Here is a 26,556-nt window from a genome sequence, read left to right on the forward strand (position 1 = left end):
CACACACACACACACACACACACACACACACACACACACACACACACACACACACACACACACACACACACACACACACACACACACACACACACACACACACACACACACACACACACACACACACACACACACACACAATAATAACAACACGCTTTTTTCAATCCAAACCATCATAGTAATAAACTTGATTAAAAATTAAAATACATCAAATCAGTCAGACTTCCGACAGGCCTCCATTTTGACTGCGCTGTCACATGTTATCTAATATATTATTATTTTATCTGCTAGGGTTGGGAATCACCAGGCTCCCCACGATGCGATACTCAGATACAAATTAGCTTAGATGTGGGCCATCTAAGCTAATTTACAGATGGCCCTGAGCCCAATAGATTGCCCTGATTGCCATGTGCACGGACGAAATGGCACGAAGGGTTTGGGGGGCCTGCCCCAAGAAAATAAAAGATTTTTGCAGGTCTTACGGTAGATGCTGTCTGGTGCATTCTCTAGACTGAATTATAAGATGAACCACCACAATATTATATTGTACAATTTCAATTTTATTCTTCATTTCACTTGTTTGTTTGTTCTTGTTTGTGTTTGCTCGCTTGCATGCCCTGCATAGCTATAAGAAATACTTAAGTTGTAGGTCAAGACACTTTCCATCTGATGAAGGCAAATGCCTTCCCAGATATAAAAAAGTAAAACACATTACTGCCAAAACAAACATTATTTAAACTATTATGGACCCTGTTAAAAATGTTTGTAATACTATCTACTGTCAATTGGTCGAATTAATGCTTCCTCATCCGGAAGCTGACCGAGCAGACCCGAGCAACAGTCGAGAGGAGCCGAGCGCATCCGCGAAGCATACAAAATGGCGACGTCAGAGTTCCCGTTAGCCGGCAAATCTAAATCTCTTCCGTCAAAATAATTTCCCTTTAGAGCAATACCGCTTCAGTTGCGCCATTTATGGGACAGACAAGAAGAGTATGTGACAGACAAGAAGAGTATGTAACAGACAAGAATAGTCAATTATAATGTATAACACTTAATGTGGAGAAAGAGATGTCCTGTATGGGTTGATTGTGCGTTGATCTGTTGGTTATGCCTCGGGGTTCCGGTGGGCATGTAAACAAATGCATAATGCTGCGCAATACTTTGTGGCCTCACCCAGTTGCATAGCGACACTTATTGTTTAGGTGTCTTTTAATAAGCAGGTAGTGCTATCATTAGCTAGAACTAGCTGGATCTGATCGATATGGACATAAACGCGAGTGAAGTCTAATCTGACGGGAGAGAGAGATCAGCTGGTGCTGACGAGTCGACACGCATCATGCAGCGGTGAGCGGACAAAACACACACTTCAGGTTAGAATATCACACGTAGCTATTTTAATTACCTCTCAAACTACCGTAACTAGTTATAGATATGTTTAGTTTTACTGTCGGGTCACTCATTACTGGATCCGCGAGCTGCATGATACTGGCATAATAGATTGCCCGATCGGGCAACCAGCAGGTGAGGCTTCATTGCCCGAGCTAAATACTAGATGGCCCCGGGCCATCGGGCAGTCCTTAATGTCGAGACCTGGATACTATTGCCATACTTAAGCCACGATACGATAGTATTGCGATTCTACGATATGCTAAGTATTGCGATACGATATATTGCAAATCACATGGTCGTATCCATGTCCGTCTTCCCTTCCTGGTTAAAACATGTATTTGCAATATGAATAGTTTATGTAAATAACCCAATGTGTGTTATTAGAACCTGAAAAGGAGATGGCATTGTTTTTGTTACTTTCATTGCAATTGTATTCATGTCTTAACGTAACTTCCTGTTTTATATACGACCATCTTATGGATATGCTACAGTTTATATGTATTTTTTTGAAAGTTGGCATCCGTGTATCGATACAATATCGCCACGCAAAGCATCGTAATACTATGCTGGATGGATTATTTCCCCCACCCCTAATATCTGCTAATGCCAAACACAACCAGGTCACCAGGTTATCACTATTATTAATAAACATCTTAATAATACATAAACATGCCCAAGTAGTGAATAATGTTTTAGACGATATATTTAGTTTTTATCAATATGTGTGCCATTTAAAACCATGTTATTCCACAGATACAATGATACTATGATTGCATATGGAAATATCCTTAATATATTAGGTTGTATGAAAACTGAATCCTCTTCAGGTCAGTTTACAGCAGAAACTCTTACTTTGTGTCTGAGGGTCCAGGGTCATCACTGAAGAATAGAGGTAAGCCTTTAGACCAGTCACTCTTCAGAGACAGACAGCTGGAGACTGAAGGTGTGTCCTCTTCCTCATCTTTGAAATCACTCATCTTCTCCAGTCTGAGAGATACACCAGTAACACAGGACACACTATAATAACACGCTTTTTTCAATCCAAACCATCATAGTAATAAACTTGGTTAAAATCATCAAATCAGTCAGACTTCAGACAGGCCGATCTCCAGTTTGACAGCGCTGTCACATGTTATGTAAATCTGATGGATCAGCAAACAGGAAATAAAAAGAGTTTGCAGAAGTCTCATTGGAATCTAGGACGCTGATTTTTAACAAAGAAGTTATGTTATCAGTCTAACAGAGTACATAATGAATCTTTTAGAAAGCAGAACTTGGTGTTTACACTCACCCCGTTGTTCTCCTTCTGCTCCGTCGAGCTGTAAAATGACGTCTGGCCGTCTGACTTCTTAATTGGACTTTAACACCTTCACCTGTCTGCAGCTCCTCCCTTTGTTTTATAACCAGCCTTATCAGCTGATCCAGGGACTCTGTTCAGTGAGATAGAAATAGAGCTAAAAACAAGCTCAACAGAGTTATTGAAAACATGAATACCACAGTGTGGAAATAACCCAGTAAACATCCTGCATTCAAAACCTCACTGAAGTTAAAGTGTTGAGGTATTTAAGTACTCTAGTGTTAACTGTGCATTCAATTGTTCCCTATTATATACATGTGTTTCTGGATTATTAACCCTGCTGCATTCATTGCATCTATTACAGAATATGAATGGACTTTTGTTATTGGCACCAAAACACATTTATTTAATTGATTTATGATTTCAAAGTTGTAGCCCACCATTTTGTTTATCTTCCATCACATGATAAACTCAAACTCTATATGTTTTCAATTCACTGTGAATTGAGTTTGTCCTTAGCGGTCTCTTCCTCCACCGTCTCTACTGTACATATATATACATTACCTTTAGTCTGTGTTTCCAGTTCTTTCATCATTAGTTTTAGCTAAAAAGTACAAGATCTGAGTACTTCTACTTTCACTCAAGAACAAGATCTGAGGACTTCTACTTTCACTCAAGTACAAGATCTGAGTACTTCTACTTTCACTCAAATACAAGATCTGAGTACTTCTACTTTCACTCAAATACAAGATCTGAGTACTTCTACTTTCACTCAAGTACAAGATCTGAGTACTTCTACTTTCACTCAAGTACAAGATCTGAGTACTTCTACTTTCACTCAAGTACAAGATCTGAGTACTTCTACTTTCACTCAAGTTCAAGATCTGAGTACTTCTACTTTCACTCAAGTACAAGATCTGAGTACTTCTACTTTCACTCAAGTACAAGATCTGAGTACTTCTACTTTCACTCAAGTTCAAGATCTGAGTACTTCTACTTTCACTCAAGTACAAGATCTGAGTACTCCTACTTTCACTCAAGAACAAGGTTAACAGTTGTGAATATGCAGTGGTGTTCATGTGTAAATCATTTTGTATAATCACACACATTCTGTGTTTTATATTTAATAATTCTGTATTTTTAATTTATTTAATGTTCAATACCTGACAAGGTCGGATATCAGTGGGCGGAACCTCTGAAATGTAGTCCCTGTACTCAGAAGATTATTTTTGTGGGGACTTCCCCCTTCATATTGTGTCCCTCACGTTTCCTCTTTCCTTTTTGTAAACGTTCCACGTGAGAGGAGTCACTGTGAGGGGTAACACATGTAATACTGATTTGTTATATTTGGTCAGATTGTCGTCTAAACCACATGTGTCAAACTCAAGGCCCGGGGGCCAAATCAGGCCCTTGGTGGATTTAATTTCGGCCCGCAGGATAATTTCTAATTCCTATTAGATCTGGCCCTCCGGTATATTGCACGCACACCTTCACTCAATCCTGAGGGTCTCCTCAGCTCAGAGCCTGAGCCCAAACATTGATGACCTTGCACCCGAGATGAGATGCCAAGTATCTGAGCTAGCATCAGAGCAGCACACTGAGTTTAATGGATGTTTCCTTTTGCACTTTGTCTCTCACGACAACAGGGCATGTTTGGTTTCTCTTTGAGGGAAATAGTTTTCTTGAAGCTGTTGTTGGCCTGTGGGAAAATGTAATCATAAGAAATGACTCTGGAGAAGCTGCAGATAGAGCCATAAGAAATGAATGCAACTGATTATTTAATGTTTGATGTTGTTTTTATAGGCAATCATTGAAGCTTTATTAGTTCCAGGTTTAATATGTGCAATAAGTTCATTTCAATAAGTTCTGCAATAAACATTGAACCAGTCCGGCCCTCCACTAGTACCCATTTTTTTATTTTGGCCCACTGTGTATTTGAGTTTGACCCCCCTGATCTAAACTGTATGCTGGCTCGGGTCTCATCCATGAACAACGCAAAACACAACGCAGAGACCGCTTAACGACATCGGGTACACAAGATCTGAGTACTTCTACTTTTACTCAAGTACAAGATCTGAGTACTTCTACTTTTACTCAAGTACAAGATATGAGTACTTCTACTCAATAACAAGATCTGAGTACTTCTTCCACCTCTGTTCATCGCTCAGGTGGAAATCACAGAAAAGACTTGAGGAGAAAACAGAGCTTGGACTACCATCTAGTGGACAAACAGAAAACTACACTCACACACTGAGAGCCCAACAGCTGACTGTGAATTACTGGAAATCTGTGTTTCTGACAGACATGGAACATATATATATATAAAGGTACACACACACACACACACACACACACACACACACACACACACACACACACACACACACACACACACACACACACACACACACACACACCACTCTTTACTCAATCCAAACCATCATAGTAATAAACTTGGTTAAAAACATCAAATCAGTCAGACTTCAGACGGGCCTCCATTTTGACAGCGCTGTCACATCTTATGTAAATCTGATGAATCAGCAAACAGGAAATAAAAAGAGTTTGCAGAAGTCTCATTGGAATCTAGGACGCTGATTTTTAACAAAGAAGTTATTTTATCAGTCTAACAGAGTAAATAATGAATCTGTTAGAAAGCAGATCCTGGTGTTTACACTCACCCCGTTGTTCTCCTTCTTCTCCGTCGAACTGTAAAATGACGTCTGGCAGTCCGACTTCTTAATTGGACTTTAACACCTTCACCTGTCTGCAGCTCCTCCCTTTGTTTTATAACCAGCCTTACCAGCTGATCCAGTTCACATCCAGGGACTCTGTTCAGTGAGATAGAAATAGAGATAAAAACAAGCTCAACAGAGTTATTGAAAACATGAATACCACAGTGTGGAAATAACCCAGTAAACATCCTGCATTCAAAACCTCACTGAAGTTAAAGTATTGAGGTATTTAAGTACTCTAGTGTTAACTGTGCATTCAATTGTTCCCTATTATATACATGTGTTTCTGGATTATTAACCCTGCTGCATTCATTGCATCTATTACAGAATATGAATGGACTTTTTTGTTATTTGCACCAAAACACATTTATTTAATTGATTTATGATTTCAAAGTTGTAGCCCACCATATTGTTTATCTTCCATCACATGATAAACTCAAACTCTATATGTTTTAATTTCACTGTGAATTGAGTTTGTCCTTAGCGGTCTCTTCCTCCACCGTCACTACTTATATATACATTACCTTTAGTCTGTGTTTCCAGTTCTTTCATTATTAGTTTTAGCTAACAAGTACAAGATCTGAGTACTTCTACTTTCACTCAAGTACAAGATCTGAGTACTTCTACTTTCACTCAAGTACAAGATCTGAGTACTTCTACTTTCACTCAAGTACAAGATCTGAGTACTTCTACTTTCACTCAAGAACAAGATCTGAGTACTTCTACTTTCACTCAAGAACAAGATTTGAGTACTTCTACTTTCACTCAAGTACAAGATTTGAGTACTTCTACTTTCACTCAAGTACAAGATCTGAGTACTTCTACTTTCACTCAAGTACAAGATCTGAGTACTTCTACTTTCACTCAAGTACAAGATCTGAGTACTTCTACTTTCACTCAAGTACAAGATCTGAGTACTTCTACTTTCACTCAAGAACAAGATCTGAGTACTTCTACTTTCACTCAAGTACAAGATTTGAGTACTTCTACTTTCACTCAAGTACAAGATTTGAGTACTTCTACTTTCACTCAAGAACAAGATCTGAGTACTTCTACTTTCACTCAAGTACAAGATCTGAGTACTTCTACTTTCACTCAAGTACAAGATCTGAGTACTTCTACTTTCACTCAAGAACAAGATCTGAGTACTTCTACTTTCACTCAAGTACAAGATTTGAGTACTTCTACTTTCACTCAAGTACAAGATTTGAGTACTTCTACTTTCACTCAAGAACAAGATCTGAGTACTTCTACTTTCACTCAAGTACAAGATCTGAGTACTTCTACTTTCACTCAAGTACAAGATCTGAGTACTTCTACTTTCACTCAAGAACAAGATCTGAGTACTTCTACTTTCACTCAAGTACAAGATTTGAGTACTTCTACTTTCACTCAAGAACAAGATCTGAGTACTTCTACTTTCACTCAAGTACAAGATCTGAGTACTTCTACTTTCACTCAAGTACAAGATCTGAGTACTTCTACTTTCACTCAAGAACAAGATCTGAGTACTTCTACTTTCACTCAAGTACAAGATCTGAGTACTTCTACTTTCACTCAAGAACAAGATCTGAGTACTTCTACTTTCACTCAAGTACAAGATTTGAGTACTTCTACTTTCACTCAAGAACAAGATCTGAGTACTTCTACTTTCACTCAAGTACAAGATCTGAGTACTTCTACTTTCACTCAAGTACAAGATCTGAGTACTTCTACTTTCACTCAAGAACAAGATCTGAGTACTTCTACTTTCACTCAAGTACAAGATCTGAGTACTTCTACTTTCACTCAAGTACAAGATCTGAGTACTTCTACTTTTACTCAAGTACAAGATCTGAGTACTTCTACTTTCACTCAAGTACAAGATCTGAGTACTTCTACTTTCACTCAAGTACAAGATCTGAGTACTTCTACTTTTACTCAAGTACAAGATCTGAGTACTTGTTCCATCTCTATTCATCGCTCAGGTGGAAATCACAGAAAAGACTTGAGGAGAAAACGGAGCTTGGACTACCATCTAGTGGACAAACAGAAAACTACACCCACACACTCAGAGCCCAACAGCTGACTGTGAATTACTGGAAATGGTCTGTGTTTCTGACAGACATGGAACATATATATATAAAAGGCACGCACGTGCACGCACACACGCACGCACACACACACACACACACACGCACACAGTGGAGTTTATTACGTTTCTTAAAGCCTTCGTTCTTTAGACTTTGCTTAGCAGGGTGCTCTGAGGTTTAATGCCTGATCCTTGGGTTTACTGTATGAAACTGTAAGACTTTTAGAGCATTCGTCAGGTTAACTTAACTATCCCCCGGATATTTCCTCATAAAGAGTAACCCCCGGAAACTTGCGTTTGACTCACTCTGAAACACGCTAAAAGCAAATATAACTTATCTTATCTTTTTGCATGTCTTAAAACCCTACTTTATGATTTGGAGATAAGAAGGATATTACTTTAGGTCACACTTTGATCACCAGTGTGGTCTGTTTCGTTCATTTCATATTCATTAGAATATATCTGTGTTCATATTATCTTTTTGTTTTGGTGGCTGTTATTTAAGGACATTTTATTTGGCATTTTCCTTCTGGTCCGATCTGTTGAGTTGAGCCCTGATTAGAATATGAGTTGAAGAGAGGGTGTTTATGTGAGATTTTGGATAAAAACTCATGGTAAAATGTCAAAGTGTCTGAATAAAAACCAGATAGACTACCCTGTGTCAAAGTAAAATAAGAATAGCTTCAGGTAGACAGAAGCAGTAAAGAGGTCACACACACACACACACACACACACACACACACACACACACACATACACATACACATACACATACACACACACTGCGCTGTCACATCTTATGTAACTGATGAATCAGCAAACAGGAAATAAAAATAGTTTGCAGAAGTGTCATTGGACTCTAGCACGCTGATTTTTAAGAAAGAAGTTATGTTATCAGTCTGACAGAGACTGCACTTATGTTAAGTCCACATAAAGCAATATCAGTGGGCATGATAAGCAAAAAAGGTAAAAGTTCTAGTGGCAGCAATAAATCTTCAACAGCTTCATCAGTAAGAAGAAAGGCAGAGAGAGCTGCACTCAGATCACGTGCTGCTGCCTTATCACAGAAACACTCACTAGAAAAACAAGAAGCTGACCTGGAAGCAATGAAAGCCAATATCAGAGCTAAAATGGAAAAGCTTGAGCTTCAAACTGATATTGATGCTGCAACAGCCAAAATTAAAACATTGGCAGCTTCTGAGGATGATGACTCTGACCCTCTTGTGGGGGAGGAGCAGTATGACACGGGTCAGACGGCTGAAAGGGATGATTTCCAGGATGAAGAGAACCAAGGAAAACCTGTGGATAAGGATAATAAAAAGAGTTTCATATACTCAAATTCAATGTACTCAAGTCATGCAGCCCCTAGTGGTCATGTCCAAGTATTACAACCAGGGCCCACAACAAGGACAGCAGCATCAGCACATATGAAGGTAGATATGGTGCAAAATGTGAGAGCGTGTAAAACCTGATGTGAGCACTTGCAGAAAAAAAATCTGAGCTTGTGTGCATACATTTACACTTGTATAAAAATATCCACGTAACTGTGAACCAAATTTGAAGTGACAGAAGAAAAAAAAAAGTTTTGTAGCTTGTAGAAAAAAAATGAACTTAGTGATGAAATGTTCACTTGCAGAAAAATACATAACTGCAACTTGGTTATTACAACCTCTCAAATCAGTCATTACAATTTGACGAATCTGCTCTGTGGCAGTATAAATCGACGAATCTGCGGTCTTGAGTAATTTTCACCTGTAGATCAGCTGTAGATGTGGGGGAAGGGAGGGGGGTTGGAGCGAAGGGGCGGAGCTATCAGAACGACGAGGCTTGACTGCGGGGCTAACGGTTCGTGTCGCTACCAGTCCGCTGACATGGCGCGTCAATAAACGGTAAGTTTTGCCAATTACTTGCCCAGTATTACTTTGAATATTATTATTGTGATTGAGGATTAAATCTGCTTTGAAGACCACCGTTTCATATCGTGTAGTTTAGCAGCAAAATAACGTCAGTTAGCCAGCTAACGCTAGCTTTGTTGAGTTTATGCTAGCTAAACAAGTAGTGGTTGTAGTCTACAGCAGTAATTAATATATTATAGCCTACTAATGTACATCCTACAATACAATGTATTTCTGTTGGTAGTCTCACGGCATTACGTGTTATCGGAAGACCGGAAGCTGTGTTGTTCATAAAAACATGTTCTTACTCAATATCAAGCCACAATGATCTCGTTGTGTCATTTGAGTTTATTTGCTGTGTGTAGATTCAAGGATTTTGGTTATCTTGTCAATTTGTTTGGTTATCTAGGCACAGCTGTGTGTGACTCCCTCTGGTACACTGGTATGTGTTTTCCTAATGTAGAGAGCATTGATTAATTAATAAACTACACACTGACTCTAGATCCTGACCAAATCCTTTTTTTTTGTTGATCAAATGTTTTTCAAAAATGTATTGTATATTATATAACAGCTGCACATCACAGACCGGAGTCTCTGCTACTTTGTTGTGTGGACCACGAAGGAGGCGATCATCATCCCCATCCCCAAATGACATTTCAATAAACATACTCTTAACACCCTCGGACTCTGCGTTGTGTTTCGTATGTGTGATGGGGTGTTATGCAGAGGGGAGGAAAACAGGACACAGCAGATTGGGATTGTGGTGGAGATGCTGAGCAGTTATTTAATTGTTGCATGTAATTATTATTATACTGCGTGCTTCTTAGTTATTCCATCTTTTGCTGTAACATGGATCTGTATGTAACTCTATATTTACTTGTTATCTACCACACTTCCTTCTACATCATACACCATCATTATGCATGGTGTATATAGGATATATATATTTGTATACATATCTGTAAATTGTATAATTTTATTTTTCGTATTTGGGATGGTTGGAAACGTCTTTTTGATCCCTCTGTATATAAACACAAACTGAGTAAGATTGACAATAAAGTTGACTTTGAATTTGAAATATATATATATTCTTTATGAAAATAGTTGACTGTTGTCAAATGAATCCAAATGAAACGTTGGACTGAATTACAACTACGCCTTTAAATCTCTACGGACTGTTTTTCAGTGGGTTAGTGGAGTTAGTAGTTTTCAGTTCCCTGGACTGATTAACAGCTAAGCTCCCTTTCTCTTTTGTCCACTCAAATACACTTGGCCCTTTCTCTTTTCCATGTGGAAAATGGCAACTGCATATTCTGCTTTTCTCATCTGGCTCCCTGTCTGCTCGTCTACAATGAGACAATTATATAATTAATTACTAATAATCATTGAAACCTGTTATTACCAATATTTCATAAATTCTTCATGTAAACTTAAGAGCACAGCTGTATGTTGAGTGTCAACTTTGCTTGGTTCATCTTACTGGGGGGGGGGGGGGGGGCAGCTACATGGATGTCGGTGCAGTCCACAATCATTTTGCAGTTGAAGGCAGAGTGAATGTATTATTGACTCAGAATGAAGCACAACTTCATGTCATACAATACATTGACTTTATTTGTAATTGTGTAAAAAAATATGAGCATTGATTAGCAAGCAGGACCTGCAGGAACAGAGAACGGTGATGGATGGAGCTGGGAAGAGAGAAGAATAAAGAAAACAGATAAACTTTATTATCGGATATTAAAAATTCAATTTCAAAATTGATTTGTATGTTTTGGATGAAATAATATGACTGGTATAGGCGCGGGGAAAAAAAAGAAAGAAAAAAGAAATTTGATAAAATATTTTTTAATATTTATAATTCTGCAAATATTACGATGAACTCACAGCTATTTCGCGGCCCGGCAGTAACACCTCCGCGGCCCGGTACCGGTCCGCGGCCCGGTACCGGTCCGCGGACCGGGGGGTGGGAACCCCTGCTCTATGGCACCTAACTAGACAACATGAATAAGAAGAAGGCTGCAAAAAAGAAAGAAATGCATTTGATTTTTCATTATAAAATGACATGAGTGAATCTTGGACTAAATTGAATGTACAACGTTGATCAAATATTTGTGTTTTATCGCAATTGTTGTTAGTTAGTGCAAAAATATAAGTATATCAGTTAGTTAGGTTATATAAAAGTATGAAATTAAATGTTAGGGAAACTTCCATCCTACATCTGCTACCTGATCTCACGGCGAATTGTAAGTGGCTACTGCCTGAGATCGAATGCTGTGGTTTTATTAAATGTGCCTACTGCTAGGACTGTCTTAGGGAAGATAGCTTTTCGATGCGCAGCTCCTCTGTCTTGGAACAGTCTGCAAAAGGAATGGAAGCTGAGCAATTTGGTTCCACTAAATGTTTTTAAAGCAAGGATAGATGCTATCCAATCGGAAACTGTTGGAACCTGTAAATGTTACTAGCTATGTAAACTGTAGTCGCTGTAAATATGCTGTATGATGTCCTTTTTGTTTTGTATTCATGTGGAACCTACTTGCAGCAGGTCACCCTTGAACAAGAGATCAATGATCTCAATGGGATTCACCTGCATAAATAAAAGTTTGAAATGAAATGAAATGAAATATTTATCAGACAAATTGTTGTATTTCTTTGCTTGCTTTCACTTTATAATGTTATTTTTATTTAAATGTTGTTGCTGAATTTGGTTAAAACTGCTCATAGAATATGCAAAATCTTTATCTACAAATCAAAAGATCTTAATTAGGAAAGTAAGTGCAACTGTAAGACATAATACTATAGAAACACAGTACAATATCTACCTGAAATGTATAGTATAAGTACTATGTGCTGCCAGCAGATGGCAGTGTTTTTGTGTACTCTTCTTCACAGGGTAAAAAAACAAGGGAATACCATCAATTGTTTTGGAAATTGCAACATTTTTGAATACTTTGCCAAATATAAAAAGTCCTGCCCTTGCAATTATACTTTAGTGAAGTAATAAAGAGTAAAATCAGCTAAGTTAACTTAAAGTATTAGTATCACAAGTTCATTTGTCTGTCCAAAGTCCAACAGCAGCGACCCACCCTGGAGCACCTACAGCGTCATGGCTTCAACAATGCAACATTTTACCCAGAAACCCAAAGTGAGAGCATAAGATCTATTGAAATCAGAAAAAGTTATTATTATTATTATTATTATTATTATTATTATTATTATTATTATTATTTGCGCAATGAATCACATTTCTTCGTGCCTTAACCTGCTGCCAAAGTTGACCTTATTTTGCAGGATTGTCAGGACTAGTGAAGGCTTTGATATTTGAAGTTATCTGTGTAAGCAAAAAGGCTCTATAGCCAGGAGGTAAGATTGTTAGCGTTTTATTAAAGGCATCACTTAAAGGTGGGGTAGGTAAGAATGGAGAAACCAGCTGGAGTGCGCTAGAATTTGAAAATACACAGCGGGAAAAAATCTGCCACTTCCTCACAGAGCCCCTCCTCCAACACACACGAACGCGCTTATGACCAATGAGGGCACGAGATGAGTTTGTGCACAGATGGAAGGCTGACAGGCAGGTAGGCCATCCAGTTACTTTAGCCGGCTCAGATGATTGGTCGTGCTTTTTACAGCGCCACGGCTTCCACTGATGATATTTTTTAATGGATTTTTTGTCAAAGCACTTCAGATATTCATTGCTATCGGGATGTTAAGAGCATCCCATGGAATATAAGTGTATCTCGAGCCGGTTTCTCAAACTTAGCTACCCCACCTTTAATAAAACCCCAGATTGGCACTCGTGGGAAACTGTAAGCACAGGCGCATTCGTGAACCAGCAAGTATAAGGCATTTTAGAAGTGATTTAGACAAAGACATAATGTTAATATTGAATATGACTTATAAGCAAAGACAAAAGATGTTACTCTTCGGTGTCAAATCCCAAATTTACAACCAATGTTTAGGCCTCTGGGTTAGGCCTACACACTCTAGCCTATGGGTGAGTTACAGTGATATAAAAAGTGTATTTATGGTTTATTTTAAATAAATACAGTTTGAATAAAAAAATGGTATCGAACAATTTGAAATTTTTCCTCTTTTTTTTATTCTGGAGGATCTCGTGCAGATATGCCACATTTTTATAAATGATAAACCGGGTATTTAATAGAAAGAGGAATTCAGTTGATGCTCAAAACCCTGCTTTGATCGTTTTCTGATAAACATTGTTTGTCTAACCCTTAGCGTCAAGTACATTCAACAACAAAAAAAGCGACATTTGAAAAAACAAAAACGATAGATTACCGTAATTTTCGGACTATAAGCCGCACCTTTTTCCCTATTTTTCGACGCTGCGGTTTATATAACGGTGCGGCTAATCTATGGATTTTTACAGCTAACGGCCAACACCTTTAACTCTATGGGCTCTATGGCCGGTCCGCGGACCCCCACCTTTAAGCGGCGGGCTCCAGCAGGAAAAGCTGGAGGCCGGAAAAGAGTGAGACAGGTAGCGCGCAAAAGTGAAAGTGGAACCGAGAGTGGTATGCCGCTGCTGCTGCGGTTTATATTCAGGTGCGGTTTATAGTCCGAAAATTACGGTACTTCACGCGAAAAAAATGGCATCACTGCGGAAAATGTGACACTGCTTTTGAGATTATTAAATACTATAAATTCATAATCAGGTGACGAATAGGAAAGCGGAGTTTCCTTTAAGCTGTAAAAGGAAACAGCAGCGTCACCAGCAGTGAATCAGCCTGCAGACATAACCCCACAAATAGGTTAATCCTCATGTTGTTACCTTCAAGGATTAACTTGTAAAAGCTTGTATGCGGACAACGACTAATGTGACAAGTCCTGTAAGAGTTCAGTTTAAGAGCAAGCATTTAGGAATGTAAAGAAGACGTAAAAATAGTGAATCAGCAGAAGATATTCCAGAAAGAGTCAGGAGGAGCGGCCGAACAATCCTAATCCAGAATGATCCAGTGAGTCAGATTTAGTCCAGATTAACGCAGCGACTCACGGCCTGAGAGGCAAAGTGAATACAAACACAGACAGATGCATTTAAAACAAGCTGCTGTATATTTGAACGTGTACAACTCAGATTTTTCCTTTGTTTCTGTCACTGGACTAACATTATCTTTAACTGGGACATCACATGGCTCTGCTGAGGTCAGGCTGGCTTTGGAGACAGAGTGAGTATTTGTGTTGTTGTTCTAATATACAGTATACCCTGAATAGTCCGACAGAGTGGACATTTAAATTCTGCATTTGACCTCGTGTTAGGAGCAGTGGGCGGCCATTATGTTATTCATTTGAATCTGTAATTAATGTTGTGTTTTATATATTTGAAGTGTGTTGTTTTGATGAATTTGTACTCTGTAAAGTGTCTTTGAGTTTCAAGAAAAGCACTCAATAAATGATTATTATGTGTGGCGCCCGGGGAACACATGATACATCCAGGATGCTTGTTTTGTTATATGTCATTAAGGGGAAGTAAAAATTGATTGTTATGATAAAAAGCACAATTCCAATTTCTCAAATGTGTGGATTATTAGTTTTTTTTTATAGTTGAAAATGGTTCTTCAGGAAGCGTAACATGAGAGCATTTGTCCGTTATGTTTGACAACAACATCCTGGGTGTAACAACAACATTACCAATAAATCAAGATGCTTGTTTGGCTGTTCTCTTTGACTCGTTCCCAATGAAAGCCTGTACTGAAGTTAAGGTTTAACGCTGTTTAAGAAGAAAGAAACAATAACAAATATCTGACCCCAGCTCCCCCTCTTTTTCTTTCCCTCGGATATCGTGAGTCATATATTGCTATTTTTTTGTAAATCGTGCTCCCCTACTGACGCTCCACTGTGTCTCCTCCAGCTTCTGTCCTGAAACGCTGGAAGTTGAACTGGTGCGACCTTTGGATCGATGGGAATCTTTGCTTCTATAAGAACGAGAGCAGGAGAGACCTGGAGCACCGAGTCAGCCTCAAGACAAGGTGTGTGGACGTGAGGTCAGGCCTGGAGTGTGGAGGTAAGACATGCTAACCCATACACAGTGGTGCAGTGATGACGTATCTTTGTAGACTGTAGTAGACAGATAGTATCTTTCTGGTTCCCTCCACAACACGGAAATGGGATATTTATTTCCTTTGGATTTAGGATTAGGCCTATTGCAGAAAATAATCAACGTTTATGATACTTAGACGTTTTGTTCAGCAGGATAATCTCCACATATTAACACCACTTTATGATTTCTGAAGTAAAAAGCTAACGTTGGGCTATAAAGGAACTTCATCACGGTCACATGACTTCACGTCACCACCGCTAAGCTAAAGGTGGCTAATGTTGGGCTATAAAGGAACTGCAGCACGGTCACATGACTTCACGTCACCACCGCTAAGCTAAAGGTGGCTAATGTTGGGCTATAATTACATTACATTACATTGCATTTAGCTGACGCTTTTATCCAAAGCGACTTACAATAAGTGCATTCGACCAGGAAGATACAACCTTTAAGAAAACAGAATCATATAAGTACATCAGGTTTCATAGAGCCAAACATTTCAAGTGCTACTCAACTGGCATTTAGAAAGCCAGCCCTTTATTAGTATATAAGTGCTTTGTTAGTAATTCTATCGCTCGAAGTGGAGTCTAAAGAGATGAGTTTTCAGTTTGTGTCGGAAGATGTGTAAGCTATCTGCTGTCCTGATTTCAATGGGGAGCTCATTCCACCATTTTGGAGCCAGGATAGCAAACCCACGTGTTTTTGCTGACGGGAACTTGGGTCCCCCTCGGAGTGCGGGTGCAGCGAGCCGTTTGGCTGATGCAGAGCGGAGTGCACGTGCTGGGGTGTACGGTTTAACCATGTCCTGGATGTAGGAAGGGCCAGATCCATTCACAGCATGGTACGCAAGTACCAGTGTCTTGAAGTGGATTCTAGCAGTTACTGGAAGCCAGTGAAGGGAGCGGAGGAGCGGTGTGGTGTGGGAGAATTTGGGAAGGTTGAAGACCAGACGAGCCGCTGCATTCTGGATGAGCTGCAGAGGTCGGATGGCACATGCAGGTAGACCAGCCAGGAGGGAGTTGCAGTAGTCTAGGCGTGAGATGACGAGAGCCTGGACCAGAATCTGCGCTGATGTCTGGGTCAGCTGGGGACGTATCCTCCTGATGTTGTAAAGCGTGTATCTGCAGCAGTGGGTTGTAGCAGCGATGTTTGCAGTGAAGGACAGTTTGTTATCTAGGACCACACCCAGATTCCTTGCAGTCTGAGTCGGGGAAACAACAGAGGTGCCGATGTTGATTGTTAGGTCAAGAGTGGGACAATCTTTTCCCGGAAGGAAGAGCAGTTCAGTCTTGTCAAGGTTGAGCTTGAGGTGATGAGCAGACATCCACCGAGAGATGTCTGCTAGGCAAGCAGAGATGCGTGCGACGACCTGGGTCTCTGAGCGGGGAAAGGACAGAATTAGTTGGGTGTCGTCAGCGTAGCAGTGGTATGAAAAACCATGCGGGCTAATGACAGACCCGAGCGAGTTTGTGTACAGGGAGAAGAGGAGGGGACCAAGAACCGAGCCCTGAGGGACCCCTGTAGTTAATTGACAAGGGTTGGACTCGGACCCTCTCCAAGTAACCCTGTAGGTGCGGTCGTTGAGGTATGAGGTGAGGAGGGAAAGTGCAGAGCCTGAAACTCCAAGTTCTTGGAGAGTGCTAAGGAGGATCTGATGATTCACCGTGTCGAATGCAGCAGACAGGTCCAGAAGGATGATGACAGAGGAGAGGGAGGCTGCTTTAGCAGTGTGCAGTTCATCAGAGACAGCAAGGAGAGCAGTTTCTGTTGAGTGACCTGCCTTGAAACCAGACTGGTGCGGATCCAGAAGGTTGTTCTGATGGAGATAACAGGAGAGTTGTTTAAAGACAGCGCGTTCAAGTGTTTTAGACAGGAACGGGAGGAGAGAGACGGGCCTGTAGTTAATAACATCAGACGGATTGAGAGTGGGTTTCTTAAGGAGAGGGTTTACTCTTGCCTCCTTGAGACTGTTTGGAAAGTGACCAGAAGTTAGAGAAGTGTTGATGAAATGAGAAACGGTAGAATATCAGGAGCGATAGTCTGAAGGAGGTTTGAGGGGATAGGGTCCAGAGAACAGGTGGTAGGACGGGCAGAGGTAACGAGGGTAAGAACCTCACTTGGAGAGAGAGGGGAGAAGGAGGTCAGTGTGTGGGTGAAGGGAGGGTCTGGTGACCCAGCGGTGAGTAAAGGTGAGTCAGAAAAAGAAGAGCGAATATCATCAACCTTTTTTTCAAAGTGGTTAACAAAGTCGCTTGACAGAAGGGAGGAGGGGGGAGGTGCTTTGGGAGGGTCCAAGAGGGTGGAGAAGATAGAAAATAGTTTTTTGGGATTGGAATAGGAAGATTGGATCTTATCTTGAAAGAAAGTGCTTTTTGCCTGAGAGATGGAAGCAGAGAAAGAGGAGAGGAGAGCCTGATAGGTTAGGAGGTCGTCATGGTGTTTGGATTTCCACCATTTCCGCTCTGCTGCCCGAAGGATGGTTCTATTAGCACGCAGTGCGTCATTTAGCCAGGGAGCAGGAGGGGACTGACGAGCCGGCCGCGATGTGAGAGGACAGAGAGAGTCCAGAGAGGATGAGAGAGTAGAGAGGACAGAGAGAGTCCAGAGAGGATGAGAGAGTAGAGAGGACAGAGAGAGTCCAGAGAGGATGAGAGAGTAGAGAGGACAGAGAGAGTCCAGAGAGGATGAGAGAGTAGAGAGGACAGAGAGAGTCCAGAGAGGATGAGAGAGTAGAGAGGACAGAGAGAGTAGAGAGGAGAGTTTTTGCAGCAGCGTTTGGAGGCAGGAGTTGGAACGAGTCAGAGGAAGGGAGGGCTGAGAGCACCGATGAGGCAAAGGTAGAGGGGGAGAGGGAACGGAGGTTACGGCGGACAGGAGCAGAGTTAGAAGAGATGAGGTTGTTATGTTTGGAAAGGGGTAGAGAGAATGAAATGAAGAAGTGATCGGATGTGTGGAGCGGGTTTACAGAGAGGTTAGAAGTAGAGCAGTTCCTTGAGAATATGAGATCAAGGACATTGCCAGCTTTATGAGTTGGTGGGGATGGAGACAGTGAGAAAGCAAAGGTGGTTAACAGAGATGTTAGTTCAGATATCTTCCCTGTCTGGAGGTTGAAATCTCCGAGAAGTACAGCGGGAGGGCCAGTTTCAGGGATGTGTGAGAGGAGATTATCTGATTCCTCCAAGAAGTCCCCCAAGGCGCCTGGTGGACGGTAGAGAACAACAATGGTTAATTGTATAGGATGGGTTACTGTGACGGCATGGAATTCAAAGGTAGAAGGAGTGAAATTAGGTAGCTTGAAGAGGGAAAAGCTCCATTTGGGAGAGAGCAGGAGACCAGTGCCACCTCCTCTGCCAGAGGGTCTGGGTGTATGGGAGAAGGAATATGCTGTGGAGAGAGCTGCTGGGGTGGATGTGTTGGATGGAGTGATCCAGGTCTCCGTGAGAGCAAGGAAATCCAGAGACTGCAGGGAAGCGTAGCCAGAGATGAAGTCAGCCTTAGGGACAGCTGACTGGCAGTTCCACAGGCCCCCTGCAACTAGATGTTGGATCTCAGTGGAGCATGTGGGATAGACGAGAGCAGGCCGGTGAAATCGATTAGGAGAAACACGGGGCCAGTGATAATTGCGAGAAGACACATAAACAGGAATGCAGAAAATACACATGATTATAGCATGAGGGGCTAGAGAACCCAAGAGAATAGAATAAAACTAAATAACACCAGCGATACTTGGCGCAATCAGAGTAGGATTTGCCTCCTCTTTGCCTCCCACGTGACTCCCACAGGACTCTTAATGTCTTTGTCAGTCTTCGTCTGGCTGACGCTGAACTTGACGCTCCAGGAAAACGCAACCTAAGATGGATACCTGATTGCTCAGTTCTCACAGCTTTGGGGGCACGCCGCTGTAATTAGTTAACTATTTTCTGCTGATGGGCGACAGCAGAGTCTTCCTACCTCTTGGAATGCACACTTGAGGGGCGTGACTCACTGAGACCTGAGTTACAGCTGCTGGACTTTGAGCAGATCTGAGATTTTAAAATCTCTCAGAAATCGCCGTTTTAGCTACAATAACTACAGAACAATTATACAGAGTAGAATAAATGAAACAGAGAAGTCTATTTAAACAAGAATATAACTTACAGTGATTGCTGAGTCAGTATCGATAGTGTCCTCACCGAGTCTGGATGCACACTATAAAGGAACTACAGCACGGTCACATGACTTCACGTCACCACCGCTAAGCTAAAGGTGGCTAATGTTGGGCTATAAAGGAACTACAGCACGGTCACATGACTTCACGTCACCACCACTAAGCTAAAGGAGGCTAATGTTGGGCTATAAAGGAACTACTTCACGTCACCACCGCTAAGCTAAAGGTGGCTAATGTTGGTCTATAAAGGAACTACAGCACGGTCACATGACTTCACGTCACCACCGCTAAGCTAAAGGAGGTTAATGTTGGGCTATAAAGGAACTACAGCACGGTCACATGACTTCACGTCACCACCGCTATGCTAAAGGAGGCTAATGTTGGGCTATAAAGGAACTACAGCACGGTCACATGACTCCACGTCACCACCGCTAAGCTAAAGGAGGCTAATGTTGGGCTATAAAGGAACTACAGCACGGTCACATGACTTCACGTCACCACCGCTAAGCTAAAGGTGGCTAATGTTGGGCTATAAAGGAACTACAGCACGGTCACATGACTCCACGTCACCTCCGCTAAGCTAAAGGAGGCTAATGTTGGGCTATAAAGGAACTACAGCACGGTCACATGACTCCACGTCACCTCCGCTAAGCTAAAGGAGGCTAATGTTGGGCTATAAAGGAACTACAGCACGGTCACGTGACTTCACGTCACCACCACTAAGCTAAAGGTGGCTAATGTTGGGCTATAAAGGAACTACAGCACGGTCACGTGACTTCACGTCACCACCACTAAGCTAAAGGTGGCTAATGTTGGGCTATAAAGGAACTACAGCACGGTCACGTGACTTCACGTCACCACCGCTAAGCTAAAGGAGGCTAATGTTGGGCTATAAAGGAACTGTAGCTTCTTTATAGCCCAACACAGAAAATGGAGCTCTCGAAAACCTTTCCAAACAAACAAGAGAAACTATTGAAAAACATCTGGGACTTATCTTAATTGCACTTTTGAAACCACAGTTTGATTGACATCCCATTTTCTGCAAGTATGAAAAAAGGTTCTCATAATAATTGCACAAACAGTGTTTACTAAAAGATAAGTATGTCGTGTATATAATGTATACAATTAGTATTTAGTATGGAACTGGGACACAGCTTTTGTTTGATGATTGCTCTGCAGGAGCGCTTAGCAGCGAGGCAGTCTGAGATTCATTTATAGGAACAGATTCTTCAGAACAAGACAGAACGTCACTATCCGTCTTCAAGCAAGAATAACAACGAACAACTTAAAGGGGCCCTATTCTGCTTTATGGTGTCTTCCCTCTCCTGTAGTGTGTTGTATAGGTTTTAGTGCATGTAAATGGTCTGCAAAGGATAAAGTCCCTGTGTTCCCTCCAGAGGGATTTTCTCTCCAACACTAAACTTTGTTTACTTCCTTAACATAATGACATCACTATGGAACACTCACTCTCCTATTGGCTAGGGCTTCAACACCTTGTTTGTAGATAGATAGATAGTTAGATCGATGGAGAGAGAGAGAGAGAGAGAGAGAGAGAGAGAGAGAGAGAGAGAGAGAGAGAGAGAGAGAGAGAGAGAGAGAGAGAGAGAGACAGACAGACAGACAGACAGACAGACAGACAGACAGACAGACAGACAGACAGACAGACAGACAGACAGACAGACAGTTACTTTATTGATCCCAATTTGGGAAATTCTTTATTAGGGCTAAGGGGCGGGACATCTCTAGGCGGTTAACCAATCACAACAGAGCCGGCCAGCTAACCAAGACAGAGGGTGTTCATTCTTAAACCGTACTAATATTATTCACTCAATTGAGTCAGTCCAGTCCTTCATTATCATTCCAGGTACAGATATAAAGGTTTACTCTAACCCTTTAATCATTGAGACAGAACTATATATGTATGAAAAGGTCCTACAAGGTTTCACTTTTTATTAAGCAACTCTTAAGAGTGATTTAACACTGATGATAACTTGCATATTTTATAGTGAACTGCTCCTTTTTATAATGTCTGTTCTCTCTGCAGGAGTGTCTCCTCCAGAGAGTAATCCCAGGGAGAACCTGATCGTGGTTCAGCTCTCTAACGGCTCCTCAGTCAACCTGTGTGCTAACAGTGAGGATGAATCCCTGTAGGTTTCTTCACTTCTCTCATCTCATTATTCACTCTAGCTTTCAAACTAGCTTTCAAACTCTGATCAACAATTAGGGCTCCAGTCTATGGGTGTTTCTCAATGTCGAGGAAGTGTCCTCCAAAGCCACTATTTCAAGCATACTACGTCATCGAGTGCCGCCGAAGGACTGTTCCAATGTCCAGCATACTTCCGGCGTACTTCGTTTGGAGACATTTCGAGGCTGCGCATGTGTAGACTCCGCGGTCTTAGAATCCCCACAATGCTTTGCGCACGGACCAATTTCCCCAAATCTATGGCGGAAAATGTAAGGCGGGGCCTCTCATATGACTCACACCTTCACACTTGCTCGCCTGTTCCACTCTTCGTTTTCCGAATGCCAGGAAGGATTCTTGCCTCGCTTCTGAAGGAAGTGACTCGGAAGACATGTGCTACCAAGCAAGCATCCTCGCAAGCGTACTCGACATTGAGAAAAACCCTATGTATTTGGCTTTCTTTGTTCTGTTCCTGTTCGGATTGTATGTAAAGCGTCTTTGAGAATTAGGAAACGCGCTATAAAAATCCCATGTATTATTATTATTATTATTATTATGTCTTCTGCTCTGCTTCACTTTACATCTTCACAGCTTCTTGTCTTTCTTTCAGAGCGTGGAAACTGACTCTGCTCGACACCAGGAGAAACCCCGTGAGTTTTATTTAAATAAGAAAAAGTCTTAATCTGCTTATACTGTCAAAGCTGTTATTTCAAACCGTTCTCTCTCTACAGGTGTTTCAATACGACCCATACGAAGACTCCTACGAAGCTATCCCCATCAACAGCTACCACACGGTCTACATCACACCTGGAGCAGGACCAGGTATGTTGAAATAAATTAATAAATGAAGAGACGCTTTTCAGGACATTATTTCAGAGAAAAAATAAATAGTGATTATTTATTGGTTACTTTAGCAATGCATGGAACAACTCATGATCAATGAATGTATTATATAGTGTAGTTGTTTTATATTGGTTAATGTTTAGCAGGACACACGTAGACCTTCAGCGTATTCAAATGTGCCCAAAAGCAGTTTAGTCCAATACATGCCTGTCTTTAAGTTGTGGGTCACCAAAGCTTTACTTGTTTTTTTCAGGTAAAGGTTATATCACCTGAAATAGTAAGAGTGTACTGTATGGTGTAAGACAAGATGAAGTCATACAAAATCAGAATTGGAAAAAGTATTTTTTTTTATCGTGGGAGAAATTCAGAGTTGATTTCAGGCAACACATAAACATTAAAGGGGACCTATTATGCAAAATCCCATTCTCCATGTCTCTTCTACATCAACATGTGTCCCCTCTTCTCCATGTCTCTTCTACATCAACATGTGTCCCCTCTTCTTCATGTCTCTTCTACATCAACATGTGTCCCCTCTTCTCCATGTCTCTTCTACATCAACATGTGTCCCCTCTTCTTCATGTCTCTTCTACATCAACATGTGTCCCCTCTTCTCCATGTCTCTTCTACATCAACATGTGTCCCCTCTTCTTCATGTCTCTTCTACATCAACATGTGTCCCCTCTTCTTCATGTCTCTTCTACATCAACATGTGTCCCCTCTTCTTTTTGTCACTTATACATCAACATGTGTCCCCTCTTCTTCATGTCTCTTCTACATCAACATGTGTCCCCTCTTCTCCATGTCTCTTCTACATCAACATGTGTCCCCTCTTCTCCATCTCTGTTCTACATCAACATGTGTCCCCTCTTCTACATGTCTCTTCTACATCAACATGTGTCCCCTCTTCTTTTTGTCACTTATACATCAACATGTGTCCCCTCTTCTTCATGTCTCTTCTACATCAACATGTGTCCCCTCTTCTTCATGTCTCTTCTAAATCGACATGTGTCCCCTCTTCTTCATGTCTCTTCTACATCAACATGTGTCCCCTCTTCTCCATGTCTCTTCTACATCAACATGTGTCCCCTCTTCTCCATGTCTCTTCTACATCAACATGTGTCCCCTCTTCTTCATGTCTCTTCTACATCAACATGTGTCCCCTCTTCTTCATGTCTCTTCTACATCAACATGTGTCCCCTCTTCTCCATGTCTCTTCTACATCAACATGTGTCCCCTCTTCTTCATGTCTCTTCTACATCAACATGTGTCCCCTCTTCTTTTTGTCACTTATACATCAACATGTGTCCCCTCTTCTCCATGTCTCTTCTACATCAACATGTGTCCCCTCTTCTTCATGTCTCTTCTACATCAACATGTGTCCCCTCTTCTCCATGTCTCTTCTACATCAACATGTGTCCCCTCTTCTTCATGTCTCTTCTACATCAACATGTGTCCCCTCTTCTCCATGTCTCTTCTACATCAACATGTGTCCCCTCTTCTTCATGTCTCTTCTACATCAACATGTGTCCCCTCTTCTCCATGTCTCTTCTACATCAACATGTGTCCCCTCTTCTCCATGTCTCTTCTACATCAACTTGTGTCCCCTCTTCTTTTTGTCACTTATACATCAACATGTGTCCCCTCTTCTTCATGTCTCTTCTACATCAACATGTGTCCCCTCTTCTCCATGTCTCTTCTACATCAACATGTGTCCCCTCTTCTTCATGTCTCTTCTACATCAACATATGTCCCCTCTTATTCACGTCTCTTCTACATCAACATGTGTCCCCTCTTCTCCATGTCTCTTCTACATCAACATGTGTCCCCTCTTCTTCATGTCTCTTCTACATCAACATGTGTCCCCTCTTCTCCATGTCTCTTCTACATCAACATGTGTCCCCTCTTCTTCATGTCTCTTCTACATCAACATGTGTCCCCTCTTCTCCATGTCTCTTCTACATCAACATGTGTCCCCTCTTCTCCATGTCTCTTCTACATCAACATGTGTCCCCTCTTCTTCATGTCTCTTCTGCATCAACATGTGTCCCCTCTTCTTCATGTCTCTTCTACATCAACATGTGTCCCCTCTTCTTCATGTCTCTTCTACATCAACATGTGTCCCCTCTTCCTCATGTCTCTTCTACATCAACATGTGTCCCCTCTTCTTCATGTCTCTTCTACATCAACATGTGTCCCCTCTTCTTCATGTCTCTTCTACATCAACATGTGTCCCCTCTGTGGAAAGAGACTCTGAAAGTTTCAGGAACAAAGATTCTCTCTCTTTTTGATCCATTTCTATAAAAACCTGTCTGAAAATGAGCTGATCAGATTTTGGCCACTTTATGATGTCATAACGATGTTTTGTCTTGTGTAACCATTAGCCAATCACCAACCAAGGTAACCCCCCCCCCCCACCTTATCACCTGAATCTCTGAATCTCTCCTAGAGCACCATTGAGTTCTTTTTAACCAAATGTCTCTCAGAGGGGCGTGGGGAGGGGCTCCTTATTTTCATCTAAAGTAACAGACAGAGAATCAGCACTTTGGAAACAGGGCTGAAACAGAGGGGATTATGGGTAATGCTGCAATGATCTGTTTGGTGTTTCAGCCAATCAGAGACAGGCTCTGTATATATCTGAGACCTGTGATATATTGATGAAAAACAGTATGATAGGGGACCTTTAAATGTGTTTCAGGGACGCACCAGGTTCTGGTTCAGAGGGACCCGTTCGATGGGGCGATGGAGCGCATGGCTCTGGGTTTGCTGGCTGGGATGGCAGCAGGGACGGCCATGAGGTCCTTCCTCTACATGCCCTTCTTCTTCTGCTGAAATGACCCCCCTCACTAACAAGGAAACACTCCATGCACCCGTCCGTGTGGGAAGAAAACCGTCTGTTTTTATATCATGTCTGCTGTAACGCTGCTCTTCTGGTTGTTCTGTCTTTATGTGCACGTTAGCATTCAACACTTGAGAAGCTGAAAACACGCTTTATAGAAACACTTAATTCCTGATAGTAAAGAACATTGGATGTACCGATGAGCATTTGAAAACGCCATGAAATTATGTTTTTAAATTTGCTGCCTGAATTTTACACTGAACAGTTTGAAAACTTGTATTCTGTGCTCGTGAATACTTTGATGTATTAAACATTTAAAAAGGGACAGTTTCTAAATCATTGGCTGGTTGCATTTGACAATCAGTGCATCTGTACACACACACACACACACACACACACACACACACACACACACACACACACACACACACACACACACACACACACACACACACACACACACACACACACACACACACACACACACACACACACACACACACACACACACACACACACACACACACACACACACACACACACACACACACACACACTGTTGCCTGTTCTTGCTAACAGTGTGAGTCAGAATAGGCACCCTTCAGTTAAAGAAGACTTTGTGATGTGGAGGGTTTAGGAAAAAGGTAGACCATAAGTCGGAATCATTTGTCGAGGTCTACGGTGGATTTTGACAGAGGTGGTAGAAGTACTCAGATCTTGTTGTAAAAGTAGAAGTACTCAGATCTTCTACTTGAGTTAAAGTAGAAGTACTCTGATCTAGTACTTGAGAAAAGTAGAAGTACTCAGATCTTGTACTTGAGAAAAGTAGAAGTACTCAGATCTTGTACTTTAAAAGTAGAAGTACTCAGATCTTGTACTTTAGTAAACATAGAAGTACTCAGACCTTGTAATGGGGTAAAAGTAGAAGTACTCAGATATTGTACTTGAGTAAAAGTAGAAGTACTCAGATCTTGTACTTTAGTAAACGTAGAAGTACTCAGACCTTGTAATGGGGTAAAAGTAGAAGTACTCAGATATTGTACTTGAGTAAAAGTACTCAGACCTTGTACTTGAGTAAAAGTACTCAGACCTTGTACTTGAGTAAGAGTAGAAGT

The 26,556-nt window shown here is 41.3% G+C and overlaps 2 protein-coding genes across 10 annotated transcripts in view; one reads left to right on the forward strand and one right to left on the reverse strand.

The window, feature by feature from the left end:
* LOC307019392 (NACHT, LRR and PYD domains-containing protein 12-like) overlaps positions 1-5,813 on the reverse strand; it is a 41,080-nt gene extending 35,267 nt beyond the window's left edge. For 4 of the 8 annotated variants that reach the window (XM_079650249.1, XM_079650250.1, XM_079650251.1 and 1 more), the window contains exons 1-4: positions 5,365-5,813; positions 3,850-3,995; positions 2,681-2,819; positions 2,242-2,376 (exon numbers count right to left, since the gene is read on the reverse strand). In XM_079650249.1, the coding sequence (XP_079506375.1) occupies positions 2,242-2,366 (125 nt within the window). In that variant the 5' untranslated portion in view covers positions 2,367-2,376; positions 2,681-2,819; positions 3,850-3,995; positions 5,365-5,813. The remainder of the gene's footprint in view (positions 1-2,241; positions 2,377-2,680; positions 2,820-3,849; positions 3,996-5,364) is intronic. The other 4 variants (XM_079650254.1, XM_079650252.1, XM_079650253.1 and 1 more) reach the window with 2 other exon arrangements.
* Positions 5-26,177, forward strand: plekhb1 (pleckstrin homology domain containing B1). Of its 2 annotated transcripts, XM_079650258.1 has the most exons (6): positions 5-1,344; positions 15,248-15,365; positions 21,625-21,727; positions 22,373-22,412; positions 22,494-22,584; positions 25,301-26,177. In XM_079650258.1, the coding sequence occupies exons 2-6, from the start codon at positions 15,296-15,298 to the stop codon at positions 25,432-25,434; spliced, it is 438 nt and encodes a 145-aa protein (XP_079506384.1). In that variant the 5' UTR covers positions 5-1,344; positions 15,248-15,295; the 3' UTR covers positions 25,435-26,177. The 2 variants fall into 2 exon arrangements, with proteins under 2 accessions (XP_079506384.1, XP_079506383.1); XM_079650257.1 differs by lacking the exon at positions 5-1,344 and having other exon boundaries at positions 11,321-15,365.
* The last annotated feature ends 379 nt before the right edge of the window (positions 26,178-26,556 follow it).

The sequence above is a fragment of the Notothenia rossii genome (genome assembly GCF_949606895.1).
Source record: "Notothenia rossii genome assembly, chromosome: 9".
NCBI lineage: Eukaryota > Metazoa > Chordata > Actinopteri > Perciformes > Nototheniidae > Notothenia > Notothenia rossii.